Source organism: Chiloscyllium punctatum, chromosome 4 (assembly GCF_047496795.1).
Source record: "Chiloscyllium punctatum isolate Juve2018m chromosome 4, sChiPun1.3, whole genome shotgun sequence".
Classification (NCBI taxonomy): domain Eukaryota; kingdom Metazoa; phylum Chordata; class Chondrichthyes; order Orectolobiformes; family Hemiscylliidae; genus Chiloscyllium; species Chiloscyllium punctatum.
Genome location: NC_092742.1, coordinates 102,456,298 through 102,483,303, shown reverse-complemented (window position 1 = coordinate 102,483,303; position 27,006 = coordinate 102,456,298). Strand labels below are relative to the sequence as shown.

The following is a 27,006-nucleotide window of genomic DNA, read 5'->3' as shown; positions in this document are numbered from 1 at the left end:
AATAATACTGGAGTCATGGAAAGGTGCAGCCAAGATTCACTGGATTGATGGTCGGAATGAGGTTTCAGTTACAAAGGGAAATTGTCTTTTTTCACTGTATTACAAGAGGCTAAAGAGGATTGCCTGAGGTTCTCACAGTCATGAAAGCATTTAAATAAAATGAGCATATTGAGGTTATTTCCCACTGGTTTGGAAATAGCAACCTGATGGTCAAAGGATTATCATTAGAATGCTTTACCATGAATAAGTATGAAGAAGAGATTTAAAAGACTTGCAAAAATAAATTGACCAACCTATAGTGCCTTCATATTGGAAAATTATTTGTATCCAATTATTCCTGACACACCCTCCACTGCTCTCTGGGATAGGGAATTTTAAAGATTAACAACACATTTGAGATAGGGCATTCCTCCTTGGCTCCATCTTAAATGGTAGACCACTTAGTCTGAAACTGAGATTCCATTTTTTTCCATGAGTAGAAATATCCTTTCTGCATCTGTCCTGCTGAGACCCCGAAAATTTTTTTGTTTCAAGAAGATCACCTCTCATTCTTCAAAACTCCAATGAGAATCGGCCCAAACTGTCCAACCTTTCCTTGTGCGATCATCAACCCCCTGTGCCAAGAATCAAACTAGTGAAACTTCTCTGCATTGCTTTCAATGCAAGTATATCCCTTCTTCAATAAGGAAAGCAAAACTATGCAGTACTCTAAATTGCACCAACACCATAGTTCAGTCGCAGTAAAAGTTCTGTCACCCTTAATAAATGTTACTTACCTGCATCTGCACGCTAACATTCTGCCATTCATGTACATGGGTTCTCACATCCTCTGTACTGCCTCCCAATTTTTCTGTCTTTTAGAATCGGGTTGACAAAAAAATAGCCCAGGTCTCTGTACTTAAGAATGACTATTTATTACGAATAAATACATTCTAGCTACAGATAAGCAATTGTGAACTGTTGATATATTGCTGAACTAGTTAATATCTAACCCCTTAACACACACGCATGGAGCAAAAATAAAGTGTGAGGCGGTCGAGGCAAAGACCGGGAAGGCACTTCAATGGATCCTTTTCACAGGATTCAATGATAAGGTATATTTGGTTTTTTAGGATGTCCTGCTTCTTGATTTTCCAACTCTAGATACCGTTACTTGCTTGCAGAAGATACAAGGTGACTTGTTCACACAGTTCTCTGTCTTACTAGTTAAGAGCCACAGCTTTCAGGAACTGCAGAGGAAAAGCTAAACCAAGCTTCTTCAGGTGTAAGGTGGTCTTTGCTGCAAAGAAGAGGCATAGCTCCTGTTCTTAGGAAGATTCGATAATTCAGGTGCAAACGCTATCATTCCCAAGTTCTCCGGCTACCTGGGAGAGAGTCAAGTAATGGTTGGCAGATGGAAGGCTTTTGCCATGAGTAGCTGTTCACTGTTTGGCAGATCAATCAGCTACTTGTTGACTGCCAAAACTCAATTTGTACTCATCCCTTGACTGCAGTTTGTCATCTGCATCCCACTACCTTTCTTCCTTGTCTGCCCCCTTCTCCAACTCCCACACAGTAGTTTAAAACATTTAGAATGCATAAATGGTAACTTGCTTCGAAAAAGTATAGGTCTCCTTGAACAACACTTGATTCTTTAAGTAGTCTTTTTACCCTTTATGTCTATAGTTAACAATACAGAAAAGTAAAGGGATGTGCTCTTTAGACATTCACCTTTATTAGGTATGATGTAATGTGGCACAGAATACTGGCAAAAACAATGCCTTTGTATAGGGTGTCATTATAACTCGGTTTGTCCATGGAACAATTGAACTGCACTAGCTTAGACATATTAATTACCTAACATTCACTTTGTCAGTATTTTATTTTGTTGGCAGCCTATTCCAGCATTTCATTGGTATATGTTTAGTACTGTAGCATAGCTGTCAGTGCATTAGTTGAGCATTGTCCAATCACTTTGGTGTCCGGTGTGACTATTTTTCTTAACCCATGAACAAAACTACTGTTGAGCAGTTTGTAAAAGATAAATCCTTACTTTGGAGAATACCAAGTCCACTAAGTGTTCTAATGATAGTGTCTCTGGTGAGTGCAGCTTAACTGTTGACACTGCAATTTCTTGAAGTAATAGTTTTCCTGTTGACTGTAAGCCATATCACTGCCATGATGAAGAATAAAGCAGGCAAAAGGCAGGGTATGGGAACTGTGTGCTTCATCCAGTTATGTCATACGAGAGAGAGAGAGAGAGAGAGAGAGACACTGCTGCCTCACAGCGCCAGTGACCCAGGTTCAATTCCATCCTCACCAATTGTCTGTGTGGAGTTTGCACATTCTCCCCATAACTGCGTGGGTTTCCTCCGGGTGCTCCGGTTTCCTCCCACAATCCGAAGATGTGCAAGTTTGGTGAATTGGCCATGCTAAATTGCCCGTATTATTCAGGGATGTGTAGGTTAGTGGCAAAAGTAGAGTAATAGGAAATAGGTTTGGGTGGGATACTCTCCAGAGTGTTGGTATGGACTTGTAGGGCCGAAGAGCCTGTTTCTACACTGTAGGGATTCCTTTTTTTAAAAAAAGGAAGCACAAGTATTAATACAAAGAAACTGGGATCATATAGAAAAAATGCAACTGATGAGGAAAGGGTTTAAATCCTTGATTTTGCAATACACCTATGATCAGTTTCAAATGTCGAAATATATGACACTGACATGTAATAGCTGTGAACTTGTCTCAAAATTGCTTCTTTTAGAAGCTGTTTAACCTTTGGTTATCTGTTCTTATCTCTCCTCCTTTTGCCTGTTATTTTGTCTGACACTTCTGTTAAGATGTGTGGGACAGTGGGCTTTTTTTAAAAAGAATATGACTAGTCATGACTATTATTTAGCTTCCTCTGACACCTCATAGTTTTATTACAGTTACTTTTAGTTGGTTAGTTTATAGAAATTATACAAATTATTATGAACATCTGGCATGTTCACATCACGTTAATTCATTAAATTATAACAATGTTTATTATTTGCAGTACTCATGGGATTGAACAAACATGTGAATGAGACTTGGGGGCCATTATATTGTATGTATGTACATAAGAACATGCCTTGACTGTTAACAATATTGTCAGGTGTGAATGCTATATCTAGGAAATATAATACATTGATTCACTGATTATCGCTATAGTAATGCTTTTTTACAGAATTCTTTTTTGTTGCATTAACTGTAATTTTTAACTATAATTGGTTCACTCAATTCGCATTGTGCTGTTTGTCCAAGCTGGTAGCAGCTTGAGCTTCATCATGTGTAATGGAGGTTGATGAAGGTTAAGAGATGGAAAATCAATGTGGACCTAAAATGGGAACCACTGAAGGGTTAGCATCAGGTGTGTGCATGGCTCAGAGTAAGGTTATCCATGTCACAGGTTTTCATGAAAATTCAGGATAGATTTTTGTTTGTCTTTTGAAAAAAGAGATCTCCATTTAAACAATCAAACTTTTTTTTAATCAAAGTAGTATTACACTTTCTTAGCGTAGCTCGGTATTCCTAAATAAATTTCTGCATACCCCATAGGACAGTAAAGATTGTGGGGTACGGTAGAGAGAGAGGGAGGAATACTCAGGTTCAATAATCTCTAATGTTGCATCTTTTTAGGCTGTAGATTTTTCTATTGAAGTACTAAATTTAAGAAAATATTACTGTTGCTTGCGCAGTGGTAGTATTTCTACCGTTAGACCAAGATGCCCAGATTCAAGTTCTACTTGCTCCAGAGGTGTGTAGTAACATCTCTGAACAGATTAGAAACATAGGTTAAAATAAAAGAAAATATTACTTCAGTTTATCTTTTTCCTTCTAATACAAATTTCATTCCAACATTGCTCAGTCATATTAAAAAATGTTACTTAAAAATGTATTTTGTTCAGGGCTTATAACGCTGCTGGTCAGACATTGGATGCTGCCAGCCTAGTTAGTTGGTAATGTTGTCAAAATGTTATGAATTTGGCTAGACCTGTGTTTGCTCACTTACCTTGGCTCCTATACTGGCAATATCTATGTTTAAATTTCATTCTTGTTTTTACATATGTTGAAGGCCTCAACACTCCTTTTAGAGTCATAGAAATGTACAGCATGGAAACAGACCCTTCAGTCCAACTCTTCTATGCTGACCAGATATCCTAACCTAATCTAGTCCCATTTGCTAATATTTGGCCCGAATCTTGCTGAACCCTTCTTATTCATTTATCCATCCAGTTGCTTTTTAAATGTTGTAATTGTACCAGACTTCACCATTTCCTCTGGCAGCTCATTCCATACACGTACCTCTCTGAGTGAAAAAGTAGGCCTTTAGGTCCCTTTTAAGTTTTCCTCTCTCACCCTAAACTTCTAGTTCTCCCCCACACCAGGGAAAAGACCTTGTCTATTCATCCTACCCATGTCCCTCATGATTTTATAAGCCTTCATAAGGTCACCCCTCAGCTTCTGACGCTCCAGGGAAAACAGCCTCGGCCTATTCAAACTCTCTCTATAGCTCAAATCCTCCAACCATGGCAACATCCTTGTAAATCTTTTCTGAGCCCTTTCAAGTTTCACAACATTCTTCCGAAAGGAAGACCAGAATTGCACATAATATTCCAAAATGTCCTGCACATAATTTTCCAAATATTTCAATGCCCTGTACAGCCGTTGCATGATCTCCCATATACTCTGTAGTCTGACCAATAAAGGAAGGGATACCAAACGCCACCTTCACTATCCTATCTACTCTCCTGTAAAGGAGCTATGAACGCGCACTCCAAGGTCTCTTTGTTCAGCAACACTCTGCAGGACCATTAAGTGTATAAGTGCTACCCTGATTTGCCTTTCCAAAATGTAGAACCTCACATTTATCTAGATTAAATGCCATATGCCACTCTTTTTGGCCCTTTAGTCCATCTGATCAAGATCCCGTTGTAATCTGAGGTAACCTTCGCTGTCTACTACACCTCCAATTTTGGTGTCATCTGCAAATTTAGTAACTATATCTCCTATATTTACATCCAAATCATTTATATAAATGACAAAAATCAGTGGACCCAGCACTGATCCTTGTGGCACACTTTTACTGGTCACAGCCTCCAGTCTGAAAAGCAGCCCTCCAGCACCATCTTTGAGCTAGTTCTATGTGGAAATGGCTAGTTTTCCCTGTACTCCATGAGATCTAACCTTGCTAACCAATCTACCATGTGGAACCTTGATGAACTCCTTCCTGAAGTCCGTATAGATCACGCCCGCCTCTCTGCCCTCTTCAATTGTCTTCATTACTTCTATAACTTTGAATTTTGGCCTTTTTTGCAATGCTAGTTTAGGTGCTCCACCATTTGTAACTGTGCCTCCAGCTGCTGTGCCATAACCTTTGAAATTCGCTTTGCCTCTCTAAATCCCCCTCCTCTTCTAAGAGGCTGCTTATGTGGTTTAGCGTCAAATCCTATTTGAGAGCAATCTTGTAAAGCACCTTGAGATATTTTACCATGCGAAATGTTCGATATAAATAGTTTATTCCTGTTTATATCCACAAACTACCTTGTTGCTCAGCCTATTCAAGGGTAAATTCTTCCAGAGTTTAGATTTGGATAGGAGATTGATCATGTTTATTATTTTAAACCAAATATACATAAAGCAAATATTTAAACATAGGCTGGGACTTCTTTCACTTGAGTGTAGGAAGTTTGAAGAGGTTAAAAACAATAACTGCAGATGCTGGAAACCAGATTCTGGATTAGTGGTGCTGGAAGAGCACAGCAGTTCAGGCAGCATCCGAGGAGCTTCGAAGACTACCTGATGGAAGTTTAGAAAATTGTGGGAGATATGCATAGAGTTAATGGTAAGTTGTCTTTGCCCTAGGATGGTGGATTTCAAGACTAGGGGGCACATTCTTAAGGTGAGAGAAGAGAGATTTTAAAAAAAGACATGAGGGGCAAATTGTTTACACAGGATGGAATGTGTGGATTGACCTTCCTGAGGAAGTAGTGCGTGTGGGTTGATTACGACATTTATAAGTACACAAATTGGAAAGGTTTGGAGGGATATGGGCCAGGAGCAGGCAGGTGGGAGTATAGTTTGGGGTTATGTTTAGTGTGGACTGGTTGGACCGAAGGGTCTGTTTTCATGCTGTTACGACTCTATAATGAAAGTTTATAGCAAACTATGATTATTTTGGAAACTTGTGATTCTAAAGTAGAAGGAAATGGGTTTTTTTATTTCAGTGCTGTGAAAGTTGAATCTTTTTTTTAAAGAAACGTCAAATAGTCATTTGGAACAATTAGTAAAAGAAAGCCTTTCCAAGAAGTTATATGACCTCAGCTAAAATAAGCGACCTGATGCAATAATTGCTGTTTTATCATTGACTTGGGTTTTTATGACCGACAAAGTGGAGACAAGGAACCAGAAACATGGTGAGGTCAATAGCAAGGCTCCTCACCAGCAATAGGGTAGTATCGTTTGTAGCAGCCTTCAACCCACCAGAGCTGGAAAGAGGTTTTAGATATTTTCTCATCAACCTGTTCAGAGATGTTATGACATACGTCTGGAGCAGGAACTTATAAATGGTTCTTGAACCCAGGCCTCTTGGCTCAGGAGTAAGGTTCAACAGAGTTATGTTTGTAGAGTATATTAGTGAGAAAAGGATTAAATTTTTATTTTGGTTGTATTTGATCAGATCTTTCCAAATCACCATATTTATATTACTTAATTATTTTTCTTTATATTTTGTGTAATAACTAGTGTTCCTTTGTTAAAAGTTCATTTACAGCCTTGTGGGACCATTTCCAATGACTGACCACAACAGTAAACATATTGCAGAAGTAAAAGTTATGGTCTATCAAGTCAGATTTAACATAAAACTATAAGATTTCGGAACAGAAGTAGGTCATTTGGTTGATTTGAGTTTCTTGGCCATTTGGTGAGATCATGCCTGATCTGATAATTCTCAAATCCACTGGAATGGAGAGTAGGTCGTACGAGGATAGGTTGAGAGTTCTCGGCCTTTTCTCGTTGGAACAGCGAAGGATGAGGGGTGACTTGATAGAGGTTTATAAGATGATCAGAGGAATAGATAGAGTAGACAGTCAGAAACTTTTTCCCTGGGTACAACAGAGTGTTACAAGGGGACATAAATTTAAGGTGAAGGGTGGAAGGTATAGGGGAGATGTCAGGGGTGGGTTCTTTACCCAGAGAGTGGTGGGGGCATGGAATGCGCTGCCCGTGGGAGTGGTAGAGTCAGATTCATTGGCGACCTTTAAGCGGCATTTGGATAGGTACATGGATGGGTGCTTAATCTAGGATAGAAGTTCGGCACAACATCGTGGGCCGAAGGGCCTGTTCTGTGCTGTATTGTTCTATGTTCTATGCTCTATGTTCTATGGCCTTGACAGCCCGATGTGACAAAGACTTCCACAGATTCACTGACTTCAGAGAGAAGAAATTCCTACTCATTCCTGGTTTGACTGTACAACCTTTATTCTGAGATTATGCTCTCTAGTCTTAGACTGTCCCATAAGGAGGAAATAACATCTTGTGTGTTTCACTGAGGTTGTCTCTCATTCTACTAAATTCCAATAGATACCAGGCCCAACCTACTGTACTTCTCGTAAGACTTGATCTAGTGATCCAGTATTGATCTAGTGATCGTTTTCTGGACTGCCTCCAATGCCAGTATATTGTTCCTTCAATAAACGGTCTAAAACTGTTCACAATTTTCTAGACCAGTGACTTGTATCATTTTAGCAATTTTCCCTTACTTTTATACTTCATTTCCTTTGAAATAAAGACCAATATTCCGTTTGCTTTCCCATTGCCCATTATGTGAATCACAAGAAGCTAACGTTCATGAGAACTCCCAAATCCCTCTGTAGCTCTCTAAAGTTAAACTCTGAGTTTTATTTTAAAGTGAGCTATAAGAGTAGCAGGCAGTCTTTTGGTAAAGTAATAGGAGGGGTAATTTTGCCTTGGTTGTTGGGCAGAAGACAGGAATTAGTTTGCTTGAGACATCATTCTAAAAGAGTAAAGTAGCATCTTTGGTTTTTTTTTGCATCATTACAGAAGCTAAATCTTATTAATTTAACATGATTCAGATAACATTACTCATGTTTACCTTTCTGTGGAATAAAGCGAATTAATCAAACCGGCTGTCTCCTTAACCTAGTTAGCTTGTCTGCTTTTAGCTCTGTCAGCTTGTCTGTACAAATGTCTCCTTTTCATTCCTTTTTTTTTTGTTCTTGTTTAAGGAAAAAACATTTATATACATAACTGACCATTTTTAGAATTCTATACGTGGATTTTGAAAGTGTCCAAAATGTAATTCATAATTATTTGCATCTTCAGAGAAGCACACCAACAGAAGCCCCTTGGTGGCTGAAACCCATTTTTGCAAGTTGAAAATTCAGTTTTGCAAACTCAAAATTGGTTACCAGTTCTTGTAAAGAGCAGATGTCAGCTATTTAATGGCAGAGGAGAAAGTGAGGACTGCAGATGCTGGAGATCAGAGCTGCAAATGTGTTGCTGGAAAAGCGCAGCAGGTCAGGCAGCATCCAAGGAGCAGGAGAATCGACGTTTCGGGCATAAGCCCTTCTTAATGGCAGAGTCCTAGCTCCTGAAAATAAAAATAATATTTCTATACCAATAACAGATTTCCATCTACGCCAATATTTTAAATGTGTCTGTCAGTGATAAATAGTGAAAATTGCAGCAATTTGTTTGCGGGAAGGCAAAGTAAAATTGACAGCACAAAACCAAAATAGGGAGATGAAAATGTGTTACCACTGAAGAATTTTATCCATATCATCTCTGTCCAATGAGAGTACTTCATTCTTAGGTCCAAATTAACCCTGAGTTCTGAGGAAGCGTTGCTTGACCTGAAACGTTAACTCTGATTTCTCTGCACAGATGTTGCCAGACCTGCTGGGCTTTTCCATCAATTTCTATATCTGTCTCCAGATTAACCCTTTTTGTTAGAATATTTACCATGTTGTTGAAAGGGAACTGAAGTGGTACTATGATAGTTTTCCTGAATTTATGTTCTGCCACAAAAAAATTTAACTGCCTTTTTAAGGCTTGGATTTTGATGGCCAAATTCAGAAAACATTCGATTAATCGGCATTTGTGGAACCAGGAGTGTGCTAGGTGATCAGATATTCCAGATAATCAAGAGATACGCATAATTACAGTAAAACCTGACCAAATAAAGCTTCAAGACATCAATATCCCTCAAAAGTTCTTTATAAAAGCATCAACACACCACCTAATACCAGTGTAAAAACACACAATAAGTAATAAAATCTTAATGCAGGGGTATAAGCATCACTGTTATGCTTTATTTATAGCATAAATACCTGAGATATTGCAGTAGATAATGGTATTTGAGGTATATAAGTTTTGTCAGTTAATCAAGAGTGCCTGTTGTTAAGGTACCGGTGAAAACATTTTGCTGTTGTTCTTTCGGCCACATAGATGAGAGTTGTGCATTGAGATCCCGCTGAACGAAGCAGAGGGAATTGCTCAGGTAACTGATACTTGTGATGTGCAATTCCCCGATCCTGAATCCTCGGAGTGTATACATTTAAATCATAAATATCTTAGGGCTCTGAGGCAGTAAAGTAAATAGATAACCAGCAACAGTGTGACAATTAGTCTAACTGCTGGGGAATTACTAGACTAGCACATTGACTGAGCATCACCAGTACCTGATATCCCTACCACCCTAAATTAACCTATATAGTCCCATCATTCACCTGGCCCTTCTCTCACATAGCGCCTTGGTACCCTAACCACCTGGCACCCCCACTTCACACTTAGCTTAGATACTCACCCTTTCACAAGGATGTGAAAGTGACTGTGTTGCTGGACCTTTAAATCACAACAACTACCGCTGTGCAAAAAGGATGGTAGTTTAACTTCCACAAATGTCCTGCACTATGACGGGCCTGTCAGATTTAAAGTATCCTCTGCATTTGTGAAGGAGAATTGATCAGAATGTCCAGTCAGAAATGTGGAGTTCTTTCTTGATGTAAAAAGTAGGAACAGAGTAACAATTTGACTATAACTGCCCCTCGTCGAAAATTAACCCCATAAGTGAGCAAGATAGTTGCTGCAAGAAAAAGGCATGAAAAGAGCAAAAAACATTCTGATTTTATTCAGCAAATACATTTTCAAATCTGCCTTTTGAAAGTAACGTAAGAGAGAAGTTTTTGTGTGATGTTCATCCATTAATTGCAAAATGACAGGATTGAAGGCTTTTAATAGCTTGAGCTGAAAATGTGTTGCTGGAAAAGCGCAGCAGGTCAGGCAGCATCCAAGGAGCAGCAGAATCAACGTTTCGGGCATGAGCCTGACCTGCTGCGCTTTTCAAGCAACACATTTTCACCTTTTAATAGCTTGAGACTACTTTCAGATTGCCATGCAGAGATATTGTCTGCTTTTGTATCATAGTGCTTCTGTTATAAAATGACAACATTTGTGGCAACAAAAAGTTGTCCTGTGGTCAACGACCCTTGGATGAACTAATTGATCCATCTGTGCAAATCACCAAAACTTGTGGTTGTCTTAGCTTAGCATCTGTTCTTTTTGATGTAGTCTATGAATGGTTTTCACCAGCAGTATCTCAAATAGAGCATGTTCTGTCAGGACCAAAGGTATCTTTTCCTTTCCAGACTAGACAATCTGTGGTCACCTATAATTGAAATATTTATCAAATTCTTGTTGGTACTGAAGATCCACAGACTTAGACTTAAAGGAATACTTTAGTAAAATTCTGTACTCAGGATGTAAGCTTGCTCACTGAGCTGGAAGTTTGTTTTCAGATGTTTCGTCACCATACTAGGTAACATCATCAGTGAGCTTCCGGTGAAGCAGTGGTGGTATGGCCCCCTTTTTTATTTGTGTTCAGGTTTCCTTGCATTGGTGATGTCATTTCCTGTTCTTTTTCTCAGGGTGTTTGTTGATTTCCGGTTGGAATGCCATGCTTCTAGGAATTTTTGTGCGTCACTGTTTGGCTTGTCCTAGGATGGACGTTTTGTCCCAGTCGAAGTAGTGTCCTTCCTCATCTGAATGGAAAGATACTAGTGATAGTGGTCAATAGTCTCCTTTGACATAACAACCCTATTCACATCCATCAACATTAGCCTGGCCAAGGAAAAACACTGACTACATTATTAGAAGAACCAAAGACCCAAACACAAATCGCCACCAACTTCACCAGCAAGGACAATATTGTCAAGCTAGTGGACCTATGCCTTATCACTCACTTCATCTTTAACAACAAAACCAACAGACAAACTAATGGAACACCTATGGGATCTCCAATATCAGGGTTCTTAGCAGAGGCAGTAATGCGGAGACTCAAACTGTTCTCCTGAAAAACATGTAACCTGTTTTGGATACTGTTGAGGGGGATGACTTACCAGGGGCAAGCAGTGGGGCCCAGGTCTCTGGCACAGAGCCTCTCCCTGTTGCACAGAAGGGAAGGAAGGAAAGGAGGAGAGTGTTAGTCATTGGGGACTCAATAGTTAGAGGCTGAGATAGAAGGTTTGTTGGGAACGAACGAGACTTGCGGTTGGTGTGTTGCCTCCCAGGTGTCAGGGTCTGTGATGTCTCTGATCATATCTTTGGGGTCCTGAAGGGAGAGGGTGACCAGCCTCAAGTCGTTGTCCATGTAGGTACCAATGACGTAGGTAGAAAGAGGGATAGGGATGAAAGGCAGGATTTCAGGGAGCTAGGGTGGAAGTTGAGAGCTAGAATAAACAGAGTTGTTAGCTCTGGTTTGTTACCCATGCCACGTGATAGTGAGGCAAGGAATAGGGAGAGATATCAGCTGAACACAAGGCTGCAAGGATGGTACAGGAGGGAGGGTTTCAGGTTCTTGGATAATTGGGGCTCATTCTGGGGAAGGTGGGACTTGTACAAACAGGACGGTCTTCACTTGAACCAGAGGGGTACTAATATCCTGGGTGGGAAATTTGCTGGTGCTATTCGGGTCGGTTTAAACTAGCTCAGCAGGGGGGTGGGAACTTGAGGTGTGGCTGCAGTGCACAGGAGGATGAGAGTAGGAAGGACAGCGACAGGATTTCAGGGTCACAGGAATGTAATGGCAGACAGCGAAGTGGTTTGAAGTGTGTCTATTTCAATGGCAGAAGTATCTGAAATAAGATAGGTGAGCTTGCAGCATGGATAGGTACCTGGGACTTCGATGTTGTGGCCATTTCGGAGACATGGTTAGAGCAGGGTGAGGAATGGATGTTGCAGGTTCCAGGGTTTAGATCTTTCATTAAAAACAGGCAAGGCAGTATAAGAGGGGGGAGGCATGACGTTGTTTGTCAAAGATAATATAACCGTGGCTGAGAGAATTTTTGATGAGGACTTGTCTGCTGAGGTAGTGTGGGCTGAGGTTAGAAACAGGAGAGGAGAGATCACATTAGGGAGCTTTAAACAATCCTTGGAGTTTTTTATATACCTCCGCAGAGTTCCAGGGAGGTGGAAGAGAGGATTAGTAAAATTATTTTGAGTAGGAGTGAAAGGAACAGGGTGGTCATTATGGGGGAGTTTAACTTCCCAACATTGACCAGAACTGTGTACAGGAGGGTTTCCTGACACCGTATGTTGAAGGGCTGACAACAGGGAGGCCATGCTGGATCTGGTGCTTGGTAATGAACCAGGCCAGGTGTTTGATTTAGTTGTAGGTGAGCACTTTGGAGAGAGAGAGAGAGACTATAATTCAGTTCCGTTTAGTTTAGCGATGGAAAGGGATAGATACATGCCACAGGTCAAGAGTTATCGATGTGGAAAGGGCAATTATAATGCGATTAGGCAAGAATTAGGGTGCATAGAATGGGATAGAAAAATGTAGGAGATGCAGACAATGTAAATGTGGAGCTGGTTTAAGGAACAGATATTGCGTGTCATTGATAGGTATGTCTCTGTCAGGCAGGGAGGAAGTGATAAGGTAAGGGAACCGTGGTTTACTACAGAAATTGCATCTCTTGTTAAGAAGAAGGAGGAGGCTTATGTGTTGATGAGGCAAGATGGTACAGATGAGGCGATGGAGAGTTACAGATCAGCTAGGAAGGATTTAAAGAGAGAGTTAAGAAGAGCAAAGAGAGGACACGAGCAGTCTTTAGCAAATAGAATAAAGGAGAATCCTAAAGCTTTCTATAGGTGTGTGAAGAATAAAAGACTGATTAGGGTAGGAATAGGGCCAGTTAAAGACAGAAGTGGGAAGTTGAGTGTGGACCCTGTAGAGATCGGAGAGGTGCTAAATGAACATTTCACATCGGTGTTCACTCAAAAAAAGGAGAATATCGTAGAGGAGAGGAATGAGATGCGAGACATTAGACTAGAAAGGATCGAGGTTAGTTACACAAAGCTGTTGTCTACTTTCACTCCTTCTAGAATTGATAAGTGACCTGGGCCGGATGGGATTTATCTGAGGATTTTCTGGGAAGCGAGGGAGGAGCTAGCAGAGCCTTTGGCTTGGATATTTGAGTTGTCATTGTCTCCAGGTTTTAGTACCAGAGGACTGGAGGATTGCAAATGTTGTGCCTTTGTTCAAGAAGGGCAGTAGAGATGACCCAGGTAATTATAGACCAGTGAGCCTTACTTCTGTTGTAGGAAAGGTTTTGGAAAGGATTATGAGAGATAAGATTTATAATAAACTATCAAGCAACAGTTTGATTTTGGATAGTCAATATGGTTTCTTCAAGGGCAGGTCGTGTCTCGCAAACCTCATTGAGTTTTTTGAGAAGGTGACCAAGCCTGTAGATGAGGGTAGGGCAGTTGACGTGGTGTACATGGACTTCAGTAAAGTCTTTGATAAGGTTCCACATGGTAGGCTGTAGGAGAAATTGCAAAGGCATGGAATTGAGGGTGATTTAGCAGTTTGGATTAGAAAGTGGCTTTCTGAAAGAAGGCAGCGAGTGGTGGTTTATGGACAATATTCAGTCTGGAGTCCAGTTACTAGTGGTGTGCCACAAGGATCTGTTTTGGGACCACTGCTGTTTGTCACTTTTATAAATGACTTAGACGCAGGCACAGGTGGATGGATTAGTAAATTTGCAGACAACACTAAAGTCGGTGGAGTAGTGGGCAGTTTGGAAGAATGTTACAGGTTGCAGGGGGACTTGGATGAATTGTAGAATTGGGCTGAGAGGTGGCAAATGGAGTTCAATGCAGCTAAATGTCAGGTGATGCACTTTGGGAAGAATAACAGGAAGGCAGAGTACTGGGTGAATGGAAAGATTCTTGGTCATGTGGATGTGCAGAGGGATCTTGGAGTCCATGTGCATAGATCCCTGAAAGTTGCGACCCACATTGGTAGTGCTGTTAAGAAGGCATACGGTGTGTTAGGTTTCATTGGTAGAGGGATTGAGTTCTGGAACCGCAATATCATGCTGCAACTATATAAAACGCTGGTGCGGCCACACTTGGAATATTGTGTACAGTTCTGGTCGCCACATTTTGGGAAGGATGTGGAAGCATTGGGAAAGGTGCAGAGGAGATTTACCAGGATGTTGCCTGATCTGGAGGGAAGGTCTTATGAGGAAAGGCTAAGAGACTTTGGTCTGTTCTCATTGGATAGAAGGCAGCTAAGGGGAGATTTAACAGAGACATACAGAACGATCAGAGGATTAGATATGGCAGAGAGTGAAAGACTTTTTCCTGGGATGAAGACGGCAGCTTGTACGAGGGGGCATAACTACAAATTGAGGGGTGCTAGATTTAAGACAGATGTCAGAGGCAGGCTCTTTATGTAGAGAGTGGTAAGGGTGTGGAATGCCCGACCTGCTAATGTAGTCAACTCAGCCACATTAGGGAGATTTAAAGAATCCTTAGGTAAGCACATTGTTGATTTTGGGATAGTGTAGGGGGACGAGCTGAGAATGGTTCACAGGTCGGTGCAACATTGAGGGCCGAAGGGCCTGTTCTGCGCTGTATTGTTCTATGTTCGATGTAAACAAACAGCTCTGCCAACCCTTAACCCAAACTTTAGGTCCACTATGTGGACCATCAATAATACCCGTACTGGCATAAAATTCACTAAAAAGGAGGAAAACAACAACAAACTGCCATTCCTAGATGTCACAGTAGAGCAAACAGCCAATGGGGAGCTTCAAACCAACGTCTACAGAAAAACAACACATATGGACCAAATGCTGAACTACAGAAGCAATCATCCCAACACCCAGAAATGGAGCTGCATCAGAACATCATTTCAACGAGCCACTACACACACTGCAGCACAGAGGAACCATGAAGAGCGGAGGGAAATCACCTATACAGTGTATTCAAAAAGACCGGGTACCCAATAAACACAGTCGACTGATTTTCTCAGCAACAAACCCAAACAAGCAGACAAATTAATCCAGAAACCCTAGCCACTCTCCACGTCATCAAAGGCAGACTGCCAGACTACTCAGACCTCTTGGCATCATGGTAGCCCACAAACTTCCCACGGACGGCACGGTGGCTCAGTGGTTAGCACTGCAGCCTCACAGCACCAGGGTCCCGGGTTCAATTCCAGCCTTGGGCAACTGTCTGTGTGGAGTTTTCACATTCTCCCCGTGTCTGCGTCGGTTTCCTCCCACAGTCCAAAAATGTACAGGTCAGGTAAATTGCCCATAGTGTTAGGTGCATTAGTCAGAGGGAAATGGGTCTGGGTGGGTTACTCTTCGGAGTGCCGGTGTGTACTGGTTGAGCCGAAGGGCCTGTTTCCACACTTTAGAGAATCTAATTAAAACCCACCAACACACTAAAACAGCAGCCAATAGACTTGAAAGACCCTAGACAGACAACAAGCAAAACTAATGTAATTTACAAAATACCTTCTAAGAACTGTAACAAACACTACATTGGACATACAGGCAGAAAACTAGCCACCAGGACACACAAACATCAACTAGCCACAAAAAGATATGACCCACTCTCACTAATATTTTTACGTTTAGACGAAGAAGGACACCACTTCAACTGGGACAACACATCCATCCTAGGACAAGATGTGAATTCCTAGAAGCGTGGCATTCCAACTGGAACTCTATCAACAAACACATCGACTTAGACTTCATTTACCACCCCCTGAGAAAAAGAACAGGAAATGACATCACCACAGGAAATGACAAACACAAATGAAAAGCAGGCCATACCACCAGTGCTTCACCAGTGCCACAAGAGTCCACTAGTGTCCCCCGGGGATCATTGTTGGGAATGTCAGTGTTTATTAATGGCCAAGACTTGGCTATGCAGGTTATAATTTCTAAATTTCCAGATGACAAGAAACTGTTGCAAACTAGAAATCCTAACAACAACTTGTATTTATGTTGCTTACATGATAATATTGAAATCCCAAGGATCATCTTGGAGTGCTGTACAGCACAACTTGACATCTTGACACATAGATATTAGGACAGATAACCAAAAGCTTGGTCATAGAAGAAGGTTTTAAGGAGTATTTGAAGGAAAAGGAATGAAGAGGTTGAGGAAGGGAATTTCCAGTGATTAGACCTTAGCAGTAGAAGTGACAGAAAGATGCAAATTACAAATGCTCAGGAGACTAAAATTTGACGTGTGCTGTTAATCTGTGAGGAGGTTGCAGAGATGGCAGTCTTTGAAGGGATTTGAAATGGAGAGTGAAAATTTTAAACAATTTATTGTTTAAACAGAAGGTTAAAATGATAAGTGTGATGGGTAACTGGGACCTCTGGTAGTTCAAGACATGAACACCAGAGATTTGGATCGCATCGAGTTTATAGAAAGGAAAACAAATCAGGTGTGTGATGGGGACTGCATAATACTCTGGGTTCCAAAGATTCACAGCTCTTTGAGTGAAATAATTTCTCCTCTTCTCAGTCCTGAAAGCTTGCTCGTAATCTTAAGTCTGTGCCTCCATGTTTTAAATTCCTTGGCCAGTGCCGTAGAGTCAGAAAGATCTGCAGCACAGAAAATGGCCCTTTGGCCTATTATATCCGTGCAGATAAAAATCCGCCACCTAACTATTTTAATCTGTGGAAACTGCCGATGATAGCGAGACTCTTCAGATTCTTGAGCCTTTCATTGAGGTCACCCCTCTTTCTCCTAAACCTCAGAGAATATAGATGTTGTTTACTGAGCTTTTCATCATAGGACAACCCCTCATCCCAAGATCTAATTTAGTGAACCTTCACTGTACTTGCTCCAATGCAAGTATATCTTAAATGTGGATGCTTATCAACTTTCTGAAGTCCAAGTCGACTATCTCAAAACCATTGGCCTCATCTATAACCACTGGTAACCTCTTCAAAAAATTCAGTCAAGTTGGTGTGAAATGATCCCTTAACAAAACCATGCTGACTGTTCTTGATTAATTCCTATCTTTCCAAATGCAGATCAGTCCTGTCCCTCAGAATTGCTTCCAACACCTCTCCACCACTGAGGTTAGACTGTAGTTTCCTGGTTTATCCATTTCTTCCCTCTTGAATAACTGTACTACGTTGGTAGTCCCCCAGTCCAGCAAATCTCCAACGGCTAGAGGAATTGGACATTTTTGCAAGCACCCCTGCTATTTCTGTCCTTGTCTCACTTAATAACCTGGGATACATTTCATCTGGCCCTGGAGATTCATCCACTTTTAAGCCTGCCAGACCATTCAGAACCTCCTCCCTCTCTAATTGTGCTGTCCTGGGGTTGAGTTCTGAAATGATACCATACTGCTGAATACAATGCAGCTGTTACTGTTCCCAGAAAGGTTTTAGCAATGAAAGCTCCATGCTGTTGAATGCTGAAATATACAGGCCAACAATCTGCTATAGCAGCCAATGTCAGTCAGGGCAGATTTTAGTATGTAGAAAATTGTCTAATTATGTGTGAACAGGGATTCTTGCTCATGATCCTCATTCTGTGACACTTGTTATGTTCACATCTGTGAATGTTTAGCAAACTTCAGTGTTCAAACACCATATGGTCATATTCCTTTCAGCAGTCAAGATGCAGTATGTAATTTTGTGCAAATGCAAGGATTTTGCTTTGATTAAAATCTCACCTAAATTGAGATATTTTCTAATCACCCTGTCCAAGGATACTATGACACACCCCTGGTGTAGGTGGGACTTTGAATTCCGGCATCCTAGCTCAGAGGTACTGACATTACCGCTGCGCCATAAGAGCCTTCAGCTTCTAAATCTAGGCTTGCATGTAAAGAATGGCCACCGGGGGAAGGCGGGGGGGAGCTGACTGAGCTGCTAGTATCTGCAAAACACTCCAGTGGGAAAAAGAAAAGAATTAAGTGACCTAAAAGTTTGGATATGAAAATGAAGTGGGCTTTAAATGTTGTCCTGAACACCTTATGGTTCATTATAGAGCCTTTCTCCATCCATCCATTCATTGTCAGTCTGCTAAAAACAAAAGGCGGCATTATCTGTTTTTTGAGTTGCAATTCAATGCATGTTAGCTATATGTTTGAATGAAAATTAGTTTTTACCAATCTAGCTTTTCGTTATGAACACTGATATCATTCCAGATTGAATTCTGCTTGAACTTATATGTTAAAGTAGTTTTGAAGTGTATGAGTGTTCCTGTAGTTTGCCTGCTTTAATTTGTTCATGTGAGTAGAAAACAACCATAATCTTAAATTCACCAATATTCCCATCCGTATGTTCTCACAGCTGAACACAACTCATTTGCCACATCCCAACACTCCAAGGATGCAGAGTCCCCTCCGATCCCTCAGCCCTGTAGTATTCCTATCCTCTGATTCGGATCCTCTTCTCAGGAAGCAGTCAGATTTGCACAGGAGCCAGTCAGCTGAGAGCAGTTATTCACGCTCCCCTGGTCGCAGGCAGCTACCCTTCATTCCAGGCCACACCAAGCTGCCTTCTATCATTCGCATCACCAAAGCTCAGCTCCAACAGGTGAACCAACAGATTCTTTTGTTTACAGTATTTTCTACTACAGTAGAGGACTTTTAATTTAAAATTTTCCTGTGTTGTATCAGGAATAAATATTTGATTTGTTTAGAAATGCATCCGTTATACTTTTGTACTAATCCTAGAGTTAGTGACGTACAAATGCAATTGCTTTTATTGTGTTAATATCTGGGAATTTGTTGAGAAGTATTTGCATTAAGGAACATTATCTTTTTGGGAAGAACTTTGCAACTTTTAATGAGAAGTGGTAAATATATCATTGACTTTTATCAGAATTGAAAAAATCTTTAAGGTTATATTTGAGATTGTTACTAGTATGGAGTTGATGCTTCTCACTTATTCAACAGACCCTGTTGAAAGGTAAATCTTATTGTAATAAGCCAATCAGGACCACAATGACAAAGGTATGCTTAATATCTCTCATCGTATTAAAGTTCATATATATCTTTTTGTAAACGTGAGATATGGTCAAAAAAGTAAGTTTAGCTGTGTGTTCTAACAAAGGAATGTAGACTCTATACAGTCCTAATTTTTAGACCTGGGAGGAAAACATAATGTAAACTGTAGAATAACAAACTGACCCTTTCTGTAAAAAGAATTTTGAGTTCCTAATGACACCTTAATTTGCGATTAACTAAGACACTCACTTATACAAGAAATTTAAATATTGTATTTTGTATCTGCTCCAACCCCATGTATTTTATTTCATGTCTACTATAAATAAAATCTGTCTTTGTACTGCTGTCTAGATGGCTATATTAGGTTATCGTGAAGATTTTTGGAAATGTCGTGAAGGTATGTCTTGTAAGTTCCATGTACCTTTGGTACAATAATACTTGCCTTGTATCATGGAAACAACCCACTGTTCAACATTATTAATTTGTTGTCATGTGTAATGCCCCTGGTTCTCTAGGCAAAAAAAAATTAAGTGAGATACCATTCAAAAATATCAGAAATCAATAGATCGATTGATTTGTTTATCAACTTTCAAAGAATGCTATATTCTGAGAAGATTTGTTTACATTAAATGCATCAAAAACATACTTGCAAGCTGGAATGCATCAGTGCTGTAGGTTATATAAATGCTGCTTGGAAAGATTTAGATATTAAGGTAAGAATTAACTGAAGGTGGTTATGGTAGTGCAGACAAGCTAGCAATCAAAAGATCAAATGGATGAGATATTTTTTACATAATACTGACTGTCCACCAACCATGGATTTAGAAAGAAAGAATTTGCATTAATAAGACACTTGTTGACTTCAAGGACCCCCTAGATATGAATAAGAAAAAAAAACTTGGAAAATCAGGGGTATTTATATTAATATAGATGGGGATGTTGATTTGATGGAGATATTTAAAGCTAAAGAAGAATGGGATGGGTTAAATAAACAAAGACTTTTTCCAGTGATTGAACAATCTTAAACAATGGGAGCATTGATCGAAGATTTAAGGCCAAAAAGCTTTTAACTTAATGGTTGTGAGCTGAACTATGAGAGGCATCCTAGTGAGAGCCACACAAAGCAAGAATATTTGAGGACTCAACAGTAAATTGACATCATGGTTCCCAGCCATGGATCATTTTGGCAGCTTTCTTGAAATCGGCTCTATTCCTGTTCTTTCACCTGGAGAAGGATGTATAGTGTAAGACTGTAAAATGAAGAGAGGGAGTAAAAAGAGGGAGGAGGAAATGACCTGCATTTGAGTAGCATCTTTCACAAGATCTAGTTGCCTCAAATCCCTTTAAAGGGAATGAATTACTTGCAGTGTAATAGGCATTGCAGTTTAGAGTAAATATATTTTAAAAGTTTAGTATTCAATACTGCATAAGACACTACTAAAACCATGAAACAGGTTGGTCATCATCTGTAAATGGAACAAACATGATTATTCTTGGGACAGCCTTTCTTCAGAACAGAAGAAACAGTGACTGGCATAGGCCAAACAGCCTTTTGAATTTGCTTTGGTGTTCAGTAACATGACAGAATGTGTGCATTAATTTCACTTTCCTGCCTATTTGATTTCCTTACCCCAAAACTCAGCCTGAATGCATTGCCTTATGTATGATTTATGATCGTCTTGTACCATTTTGATACCAAAATACCAAACAAGGTTAATGATACATGGCCTAATTTCCATTTTCAGTGTTGATACAATTGTGTATCAAAGCTATTCTGAGCAAATCAAGCATCCAGCTGATGAGTATCTGACTGTATTCATTAAGGAGGAGAAAGTGAGGACTACGGATGCTGGAGATCAGAGCTGAAAATGTGTTGCTGGAAAAGCGCAGCAGGTCAGGCAGCATCCAAGGAACAGGAGAATCGACGTTTCGGGCATCAGCCCTTCTTCAGGAAGAAGGGCTTATGCGCGAAACGTCGATTCTCCTGTTCCTTGGATGCTGCCTGACCTGCTGCGCTTTTCCAGCAACACATTTTCGACTCTATTCATTAGCATACTTTCTCCATGGATGCTGTCTGAGCTGCTGTGACCTCCAGCGTTTTTTTGTTTTCAGTTCAGATTCCAGCAAAAAGGATTCTGGGTAATCCAAGATGGAGGACGAGAAAAATTTCTGGCTGTAACAGCTGCTTTATTTTTGAGTTATTTTAGGTGCTGGAGGTGATTTCTTTGAATTCCAGGAGCAGCAATTGCTGTTTTATATGCTGTGTGTTGTTTTGGAACTTTGGGGGAGAAAAAATCAAAACAATAGCAGTTTTAAAAGGGAGAAGAACAGACGTGCATGGTGAGGACAGTGCAGGAGAGAAAGAAACTGACACTACCTTTTGCTGTTTGAATTCATGTTTTGCTGGACATCGGAGTGTGTCTGGAAAATTAACAAACGGTGAAATTCACAACTGATCTTGGAGGAACTGTTGGGTGAAGTTCACAGCACAGAAGCAGATATAAGTGTATTGTTGTTTTAAGTGTGACCTAGAGAAAGTCTGCAGTAGTGAGTAGAGTGGGTTCTTTCTTGATTATATGTTTTTGGAGATGTTTCTTGATTAAACTTAAAATATAAGCCATAACTATTCATTTAACCTGGGGCAGTGTTTGTAGAGGAATAAGACTGTGGTATTTTCTGGGTCTGTCGATTGTGAAGAAGCAAAAATGGCCTTCAGTAGAGTAATATGTGCTTCTTGTCAAATGTGGGAGTTTAAAGACAATTTAAGGATTACAGTGGATTATATCTGCCATAAATGCTGCTGTTTGCGAATCTTATCAAATCGAATGGATCAGTTGGAGAGACGGTTAGAAGCAACGCAGAATTTGCAACAACAACAGCATGTGATGGATGGTAGTTATAGGAAGGGGGAAAAGTCTCTGATACAGTCATGTAGATGGGTTAACTCCAGGAAAGGTAAGAGGTAGGCACCTAGTGCAGGAGTCTTTTGTGGCTATACCCATTTCAAACAAGTATGCTATTTTGGAAAATGTCGGGGGGGGAGGGCGGGGGCGCAGGAGAGGGGGGCGAATGGATTCTCAGGGTAACATAGCACGAACAGCCAGGTTTCTGGTATTGAGACTGGCTCTAATGCAACGAGGGGTACGTTGGGTTCCAAGAGATTTAATTGTGTTAGGGGATTCTCTAGTCCAAGGTATAGACAGACATTTCTGTTGCCAGCAGCAAAAAATCAGAATGGTGTGCTGCTTCCCTGATGCCAGCATCAAGAATGTCTCCGAGAGGGTGCAGAATGTTCTCACGTTGGAGAGGGGCCAGCAAGAGGTCATTGTCCACATTGGAACCAATGACATAGGAAGGGTAATGGTTGAGAGTCTGAAGGTAGATTAGAGAGAGTTAGGCAGGAATTTAAAGACGAGATCCTAGAGGGTAGTAATTTCTGGATTACTGCTGGTGCTACGAGCTAGTGAGGGCAGGAGTTGGAGGATAGAGCAGATGAATGCATGGCTGAGGAACTGGTGTATGGGAGAAGGATTCACATTTTTGGATCATTCAAATCTCTCTTGGGGTAGAAATGACCTGTACAAGGATGGATTGCACCTAAGTTGGAAGGGGACTAATACACTGGTAGGGAAATTTGCTAGAGCTGCTCAGGAGGATTTAAACTAGTGGGGGGGGGGGAGAAGAGAGATGGGACCCAGGGAAACAGTGAGTAAAGAGGTCAGTCTGAACTCATACAGTTGAGAACAGAAGCGAGTCGGGCAGGCAGGGACAAAGCAGAGAACAAGATCGGATTAATAAATTATACTGCATTTATTTCAATGCAAGGGGCCGAATAGGGAAGGCAGATGAACTCAGTGCATGGTTAGGAACATGGGACTGGGATATCATAGCAATTACAGAAACATGGCTCAGGGATGGGCAGGACTGGCAGTTTAATGTTCCAGGATACAAATGCTACAAGGAAGGATAGAAAGGGAGGCGAGAGAGGAGGGGGAGTGACCTTTTTGATGAGGGATAGCATTACAGCTGTGCTGAGGGATGATGTTCCTGGAAATACATCCAGGGAACTTAGTTGGATGGAACTGAGAAATAAGAAAGGGATGATCACCTTATTGGGATTGTATTATAGACCTCCTAGTAGTCAGAGGGAAATTGAGAAACAAATTTGTAAGGAGATCTCAGCTATCTGTAAGAATAATAGGGTGGTTATGGATTTTAGACTTTCCAAACATCGACTGAGACTGCCATAGTGTTAAAGGTTTAGATGGAGGGGAATTTGTTAGGTATGTATAAGAAAATTTTCTGATTCAGTATGCGGATGTACCTACTAGAGAAGGTGCAAAACCTGACCTACTCATGGGAAATAAGGCAGGGCAGGTGACTGAGGTGTCAGTGGGGGAGCACTTTGGGGCCAGCAAACATAATCCTATTCATTTTCAAATAGTGATGGAAAAGGATAGACCAGATCTAAAAGTTGAAGTTTGAAATTATTAGGCAAGAACCTTCGAAAGCTGATTGGGTGCAGATGTTCACAGGTAAAGGGACGGCTGGAAAATGGGAAGTCTTCAGAAATGATATAATGGGAATCCAGAGAAAGTGTATTCCTGTCAGGGTGAAAGGAAAGGCTGGTAGGTATAGGGAATGCTGGATGACTAAAGGAAAAGAAGGAAGCATGTGTAAGGTATAGACAGGATGATCAAGTGAATCCTGAGAAGAATATAAAGGCAGTAGGAGTATACTCAAGAGGGAAAGCAGGAGGGCAAAAAGGGGACATGAGATAGCGTTGGCAAATAGAATTAAGGAGAATCCAAAGGGTTTTTTTTTCAAATACCTTAAGGACAAAAGGGTAACTAGGGAGAGAATAGGGCCCCTCATAGATCAGTAAGGCGGCCTTTGTTGGAGCCGCAGAAAATGGGGGAGATACTAAATGAGTATTTTGCATCAGTATTTGCTGTGGAAAAGGATATAGAAAACATAGACTGTAGGGAAATAGATGGTGATATCTTGCAAAATGTCCAAATTACAGAGGAGGAAGTGCTGGATGTCTTGCAACGCACAAAGGTGATAAATCCCCAGGACCTGATTACGTGTACACTAGAACTCTGTGGGAAGCTACAGAAGTGATTATTGGACCTCTTGCTGAGATATTTGTACCATCGATAGTCACAGGTGAGGTGCTGGAAGACTAGAGGTTGGCTAACATGGTGCCACTGTTTAAGAAGGGTAGTAAGGACTAGCCAGGGAACTACAGACCGGTGAGCCTGACCTTGGTGATGGGCAAGTTGTTGGAGGGAATCCTGAGGGCCAGGATGTACATGTATTTGGAAAGGCAAGGACTGATTAGGGATAGTCAACATGGCTTTGTGCTTGGGAAATCATGTCTCACAAACTTGATTGAGTTTTTTGAAGAAGTAACAAAGAAGATTGATGAGGGCAGAGTGATCTATATGGACTTCAGTAAGGCGTTCGACAAGGTTCCCCATGGGAGACTGATTAGCAAGGTTAGATCTCATGGAATACAGGGAGAACTAGCCATTTGGATACAGAACTGGCTCAAAGGTAGAAGACAGAGGGTGGTAGTGGAGGGTTGTTTTTCAGACTGGAGGCCTGTGACCAGTGGAGTGCCACAAGGATCAGTGCTGGGTCCTCTACTTTTTGTCTTTTGTGTAAATGATTTTGGATATGAGCACAAGAGGTGCCGTTTGTAAGTTTGCAGATGACACCAAAATTGGAGGTGTAGTGGACAGTGAAGAGACTCAACAAGATCTTGACCAGATGGGCCAATGGGCAGAGAAGTGGCAGATGGAATTTAATTCAGATAACTGCGAGGTGCTGCATTTTGTGAAAGCAAATCTTAGCAGGACTTATACACTTAATGGTAAGGTCCTAGGGAGTGTTGCTGAACAAAGAGACCTTGGAGTGCAGGTTCATAGCTCCTTGAAAGTGGAGTCACAGGTAAATAGAATAATGAAGAAGGCATTTGGTATGCTTCCCTTTATTGGTCAGAGTATTGAGTGCAGAGTTGGGATGTCATGTTGCAGCTGTAGGACATTGGTTAGGCCACTGTTGGAATATTGCATGCAATTCTGGTATCCTTCCTATTGGAAGGATGTTGTGAAACTTGAAAAGGTTCAGAAAAGATTTACAAGGATGTTGCCAGGGTAGGAGGATTTGAGCTATAGGGAGAGGCTGAACAGGCTATGGCTGTTTTCCTTGGAGCGTCGGAGGCTGAGGGGTGACCTTAGATGTTTACAAAATTGAGGGACATGGATAGGATAAATTGACAAGGTCTTTTCCCTGGGGTCGGGCAGTCCAGCACTAGAGGGCATAGGTTTAGTGTGAGGGGGGAAAGATATAAAAGAGACCTAAGGGGCAACTTTTTCACACAGAGGGTGGTACGTGTATGGAATGAGCTGCCAGAGGATGTGGTGGAGGATGTGGTACAATTGCAACATTTAAAAGACATTTGGATGGGTATATGAATAGGAAGGGTTTGGAGGGATATGGGCCGGGTGCTGGCAGGTGGGACTAGATTGGGTTGGAATATCTGGTCGACATGGATGAGTTGGACCGAAGGGTTTGTTTCCGTGCTGTACATCTCTATGACTCTGACTCTATCTGCAATAATTTGCTCCTATCTGGCTTTTCTGTGTGAGTAAACAATGCTATTTGTTAGAGCTTTACTGTTTTTGATCATGGACGGGTGGTGCTGGATATGTAACCAACAGTTGTCATCTATCTCACCAGTGGTTCAGATAATAATGTAAAAGTTTAATGCAATGGTTCATATAAATTGATTTTTTCAGATTTAATTCATGACTTCTGAATGCCTCGTCTATCTCTTTAATTCCAATACACAAATGATGTTTCAGTTATATAGTGAAGTGATTCTTACAAAATAGCAGAATAATATTTGAAGAGCAATTTATTCAAAGGTGGAACAGAATTGTGGTACTTGGATGACTTTGTCACTATAGAATTCAGATGACATAATTTGAAGTAATCCAACCTATAAAATGCTAATGTATTATTATGTACGCTCTTGTTCCTTGGTTATCAGAAATGAGCAAAATATTGTGGTCACCACCAGTTTGATGCTCCTTTCTTCAGATGTAACAACCTCAATTGATTATAGACCAATTACGCTTTGACCCTGCTCTTCCTTAATGCTATCCAAAAGAGAGATGGAACACCAGTGGTAACTTGTATTGAAACACAAAGCACCATAGGAAAATCTTGTCCGGGCTGTGATGGGCATGAACGTGGCTGAGTTCTTTTATCATTCCATGTCATGTTGACACTTGTCTAAAAAAATACACTTAAGAAATGTATGGGTTCTATCTAAATGCCTTGACTGCAGTTGGCCAACAGAATCTAGGTTTTTTTTCAGGTGCTGCAAGGTGATTGAATAAACTGACGATGAAGCAGTGGCACAGGAAGCCATTCAAGCAGGCAGAGTAAGTAAATAGGAATTGAAATACCACAGAGGCTGGTATCCCATCACCAAATCATTCTTTATTTACACGTGGGAAGTCCTTGGTACTAATCAAGCTGCTTCAGAGCTAGCTCTCAGTGAACAGAAGCTCTGACACACTTATTTATATCTATTAGCCAGGGGTCCCAGATTAGACCAGATTAACAGCCCCAGTCAGGAAACTCATTTTGTGATGTCCACCTGGCTGACCTCATTACATTCACTACATCCC

The 27,006-nt window shown here is 40.9% G+C and overlaps 1 protein-coding gene across 3 annotated transcripts in view; it reads left to right on the top strand.

Annotated features, from left to right (window-relative positions):
• LOC140476599 (tau-tubulin kinase 2-like) overlaps positions 1 to 27,006 on the top strand; it is a 299,170-nt gene that overhangs the window by 226,685 nt on the left and 45,479 nt on the right. Inside the window, exons 14-15 of one of the 3 annotated variants that reach the window (XM_072569436.1) lie at positions 18,642 to 18,887; positions 19,250 to 19,306. The exons of 1 other annotated variant lie outside the window; for it this stretch is intronic. In XM_072569436.1, coding sequence (XP_072425537.1) covers positions 18,642 to 18,887; positions 19,250 to 19,306 — 303 coding nt within the window. The remainder of the gene's footprint in view (positions 1 to 18,641; positions 18,888 to 19,249; positions 19,307 to 27,006) is intronic. One more of the 3 variants, XM_072569437.1, reaches the window with a different exon arrangement.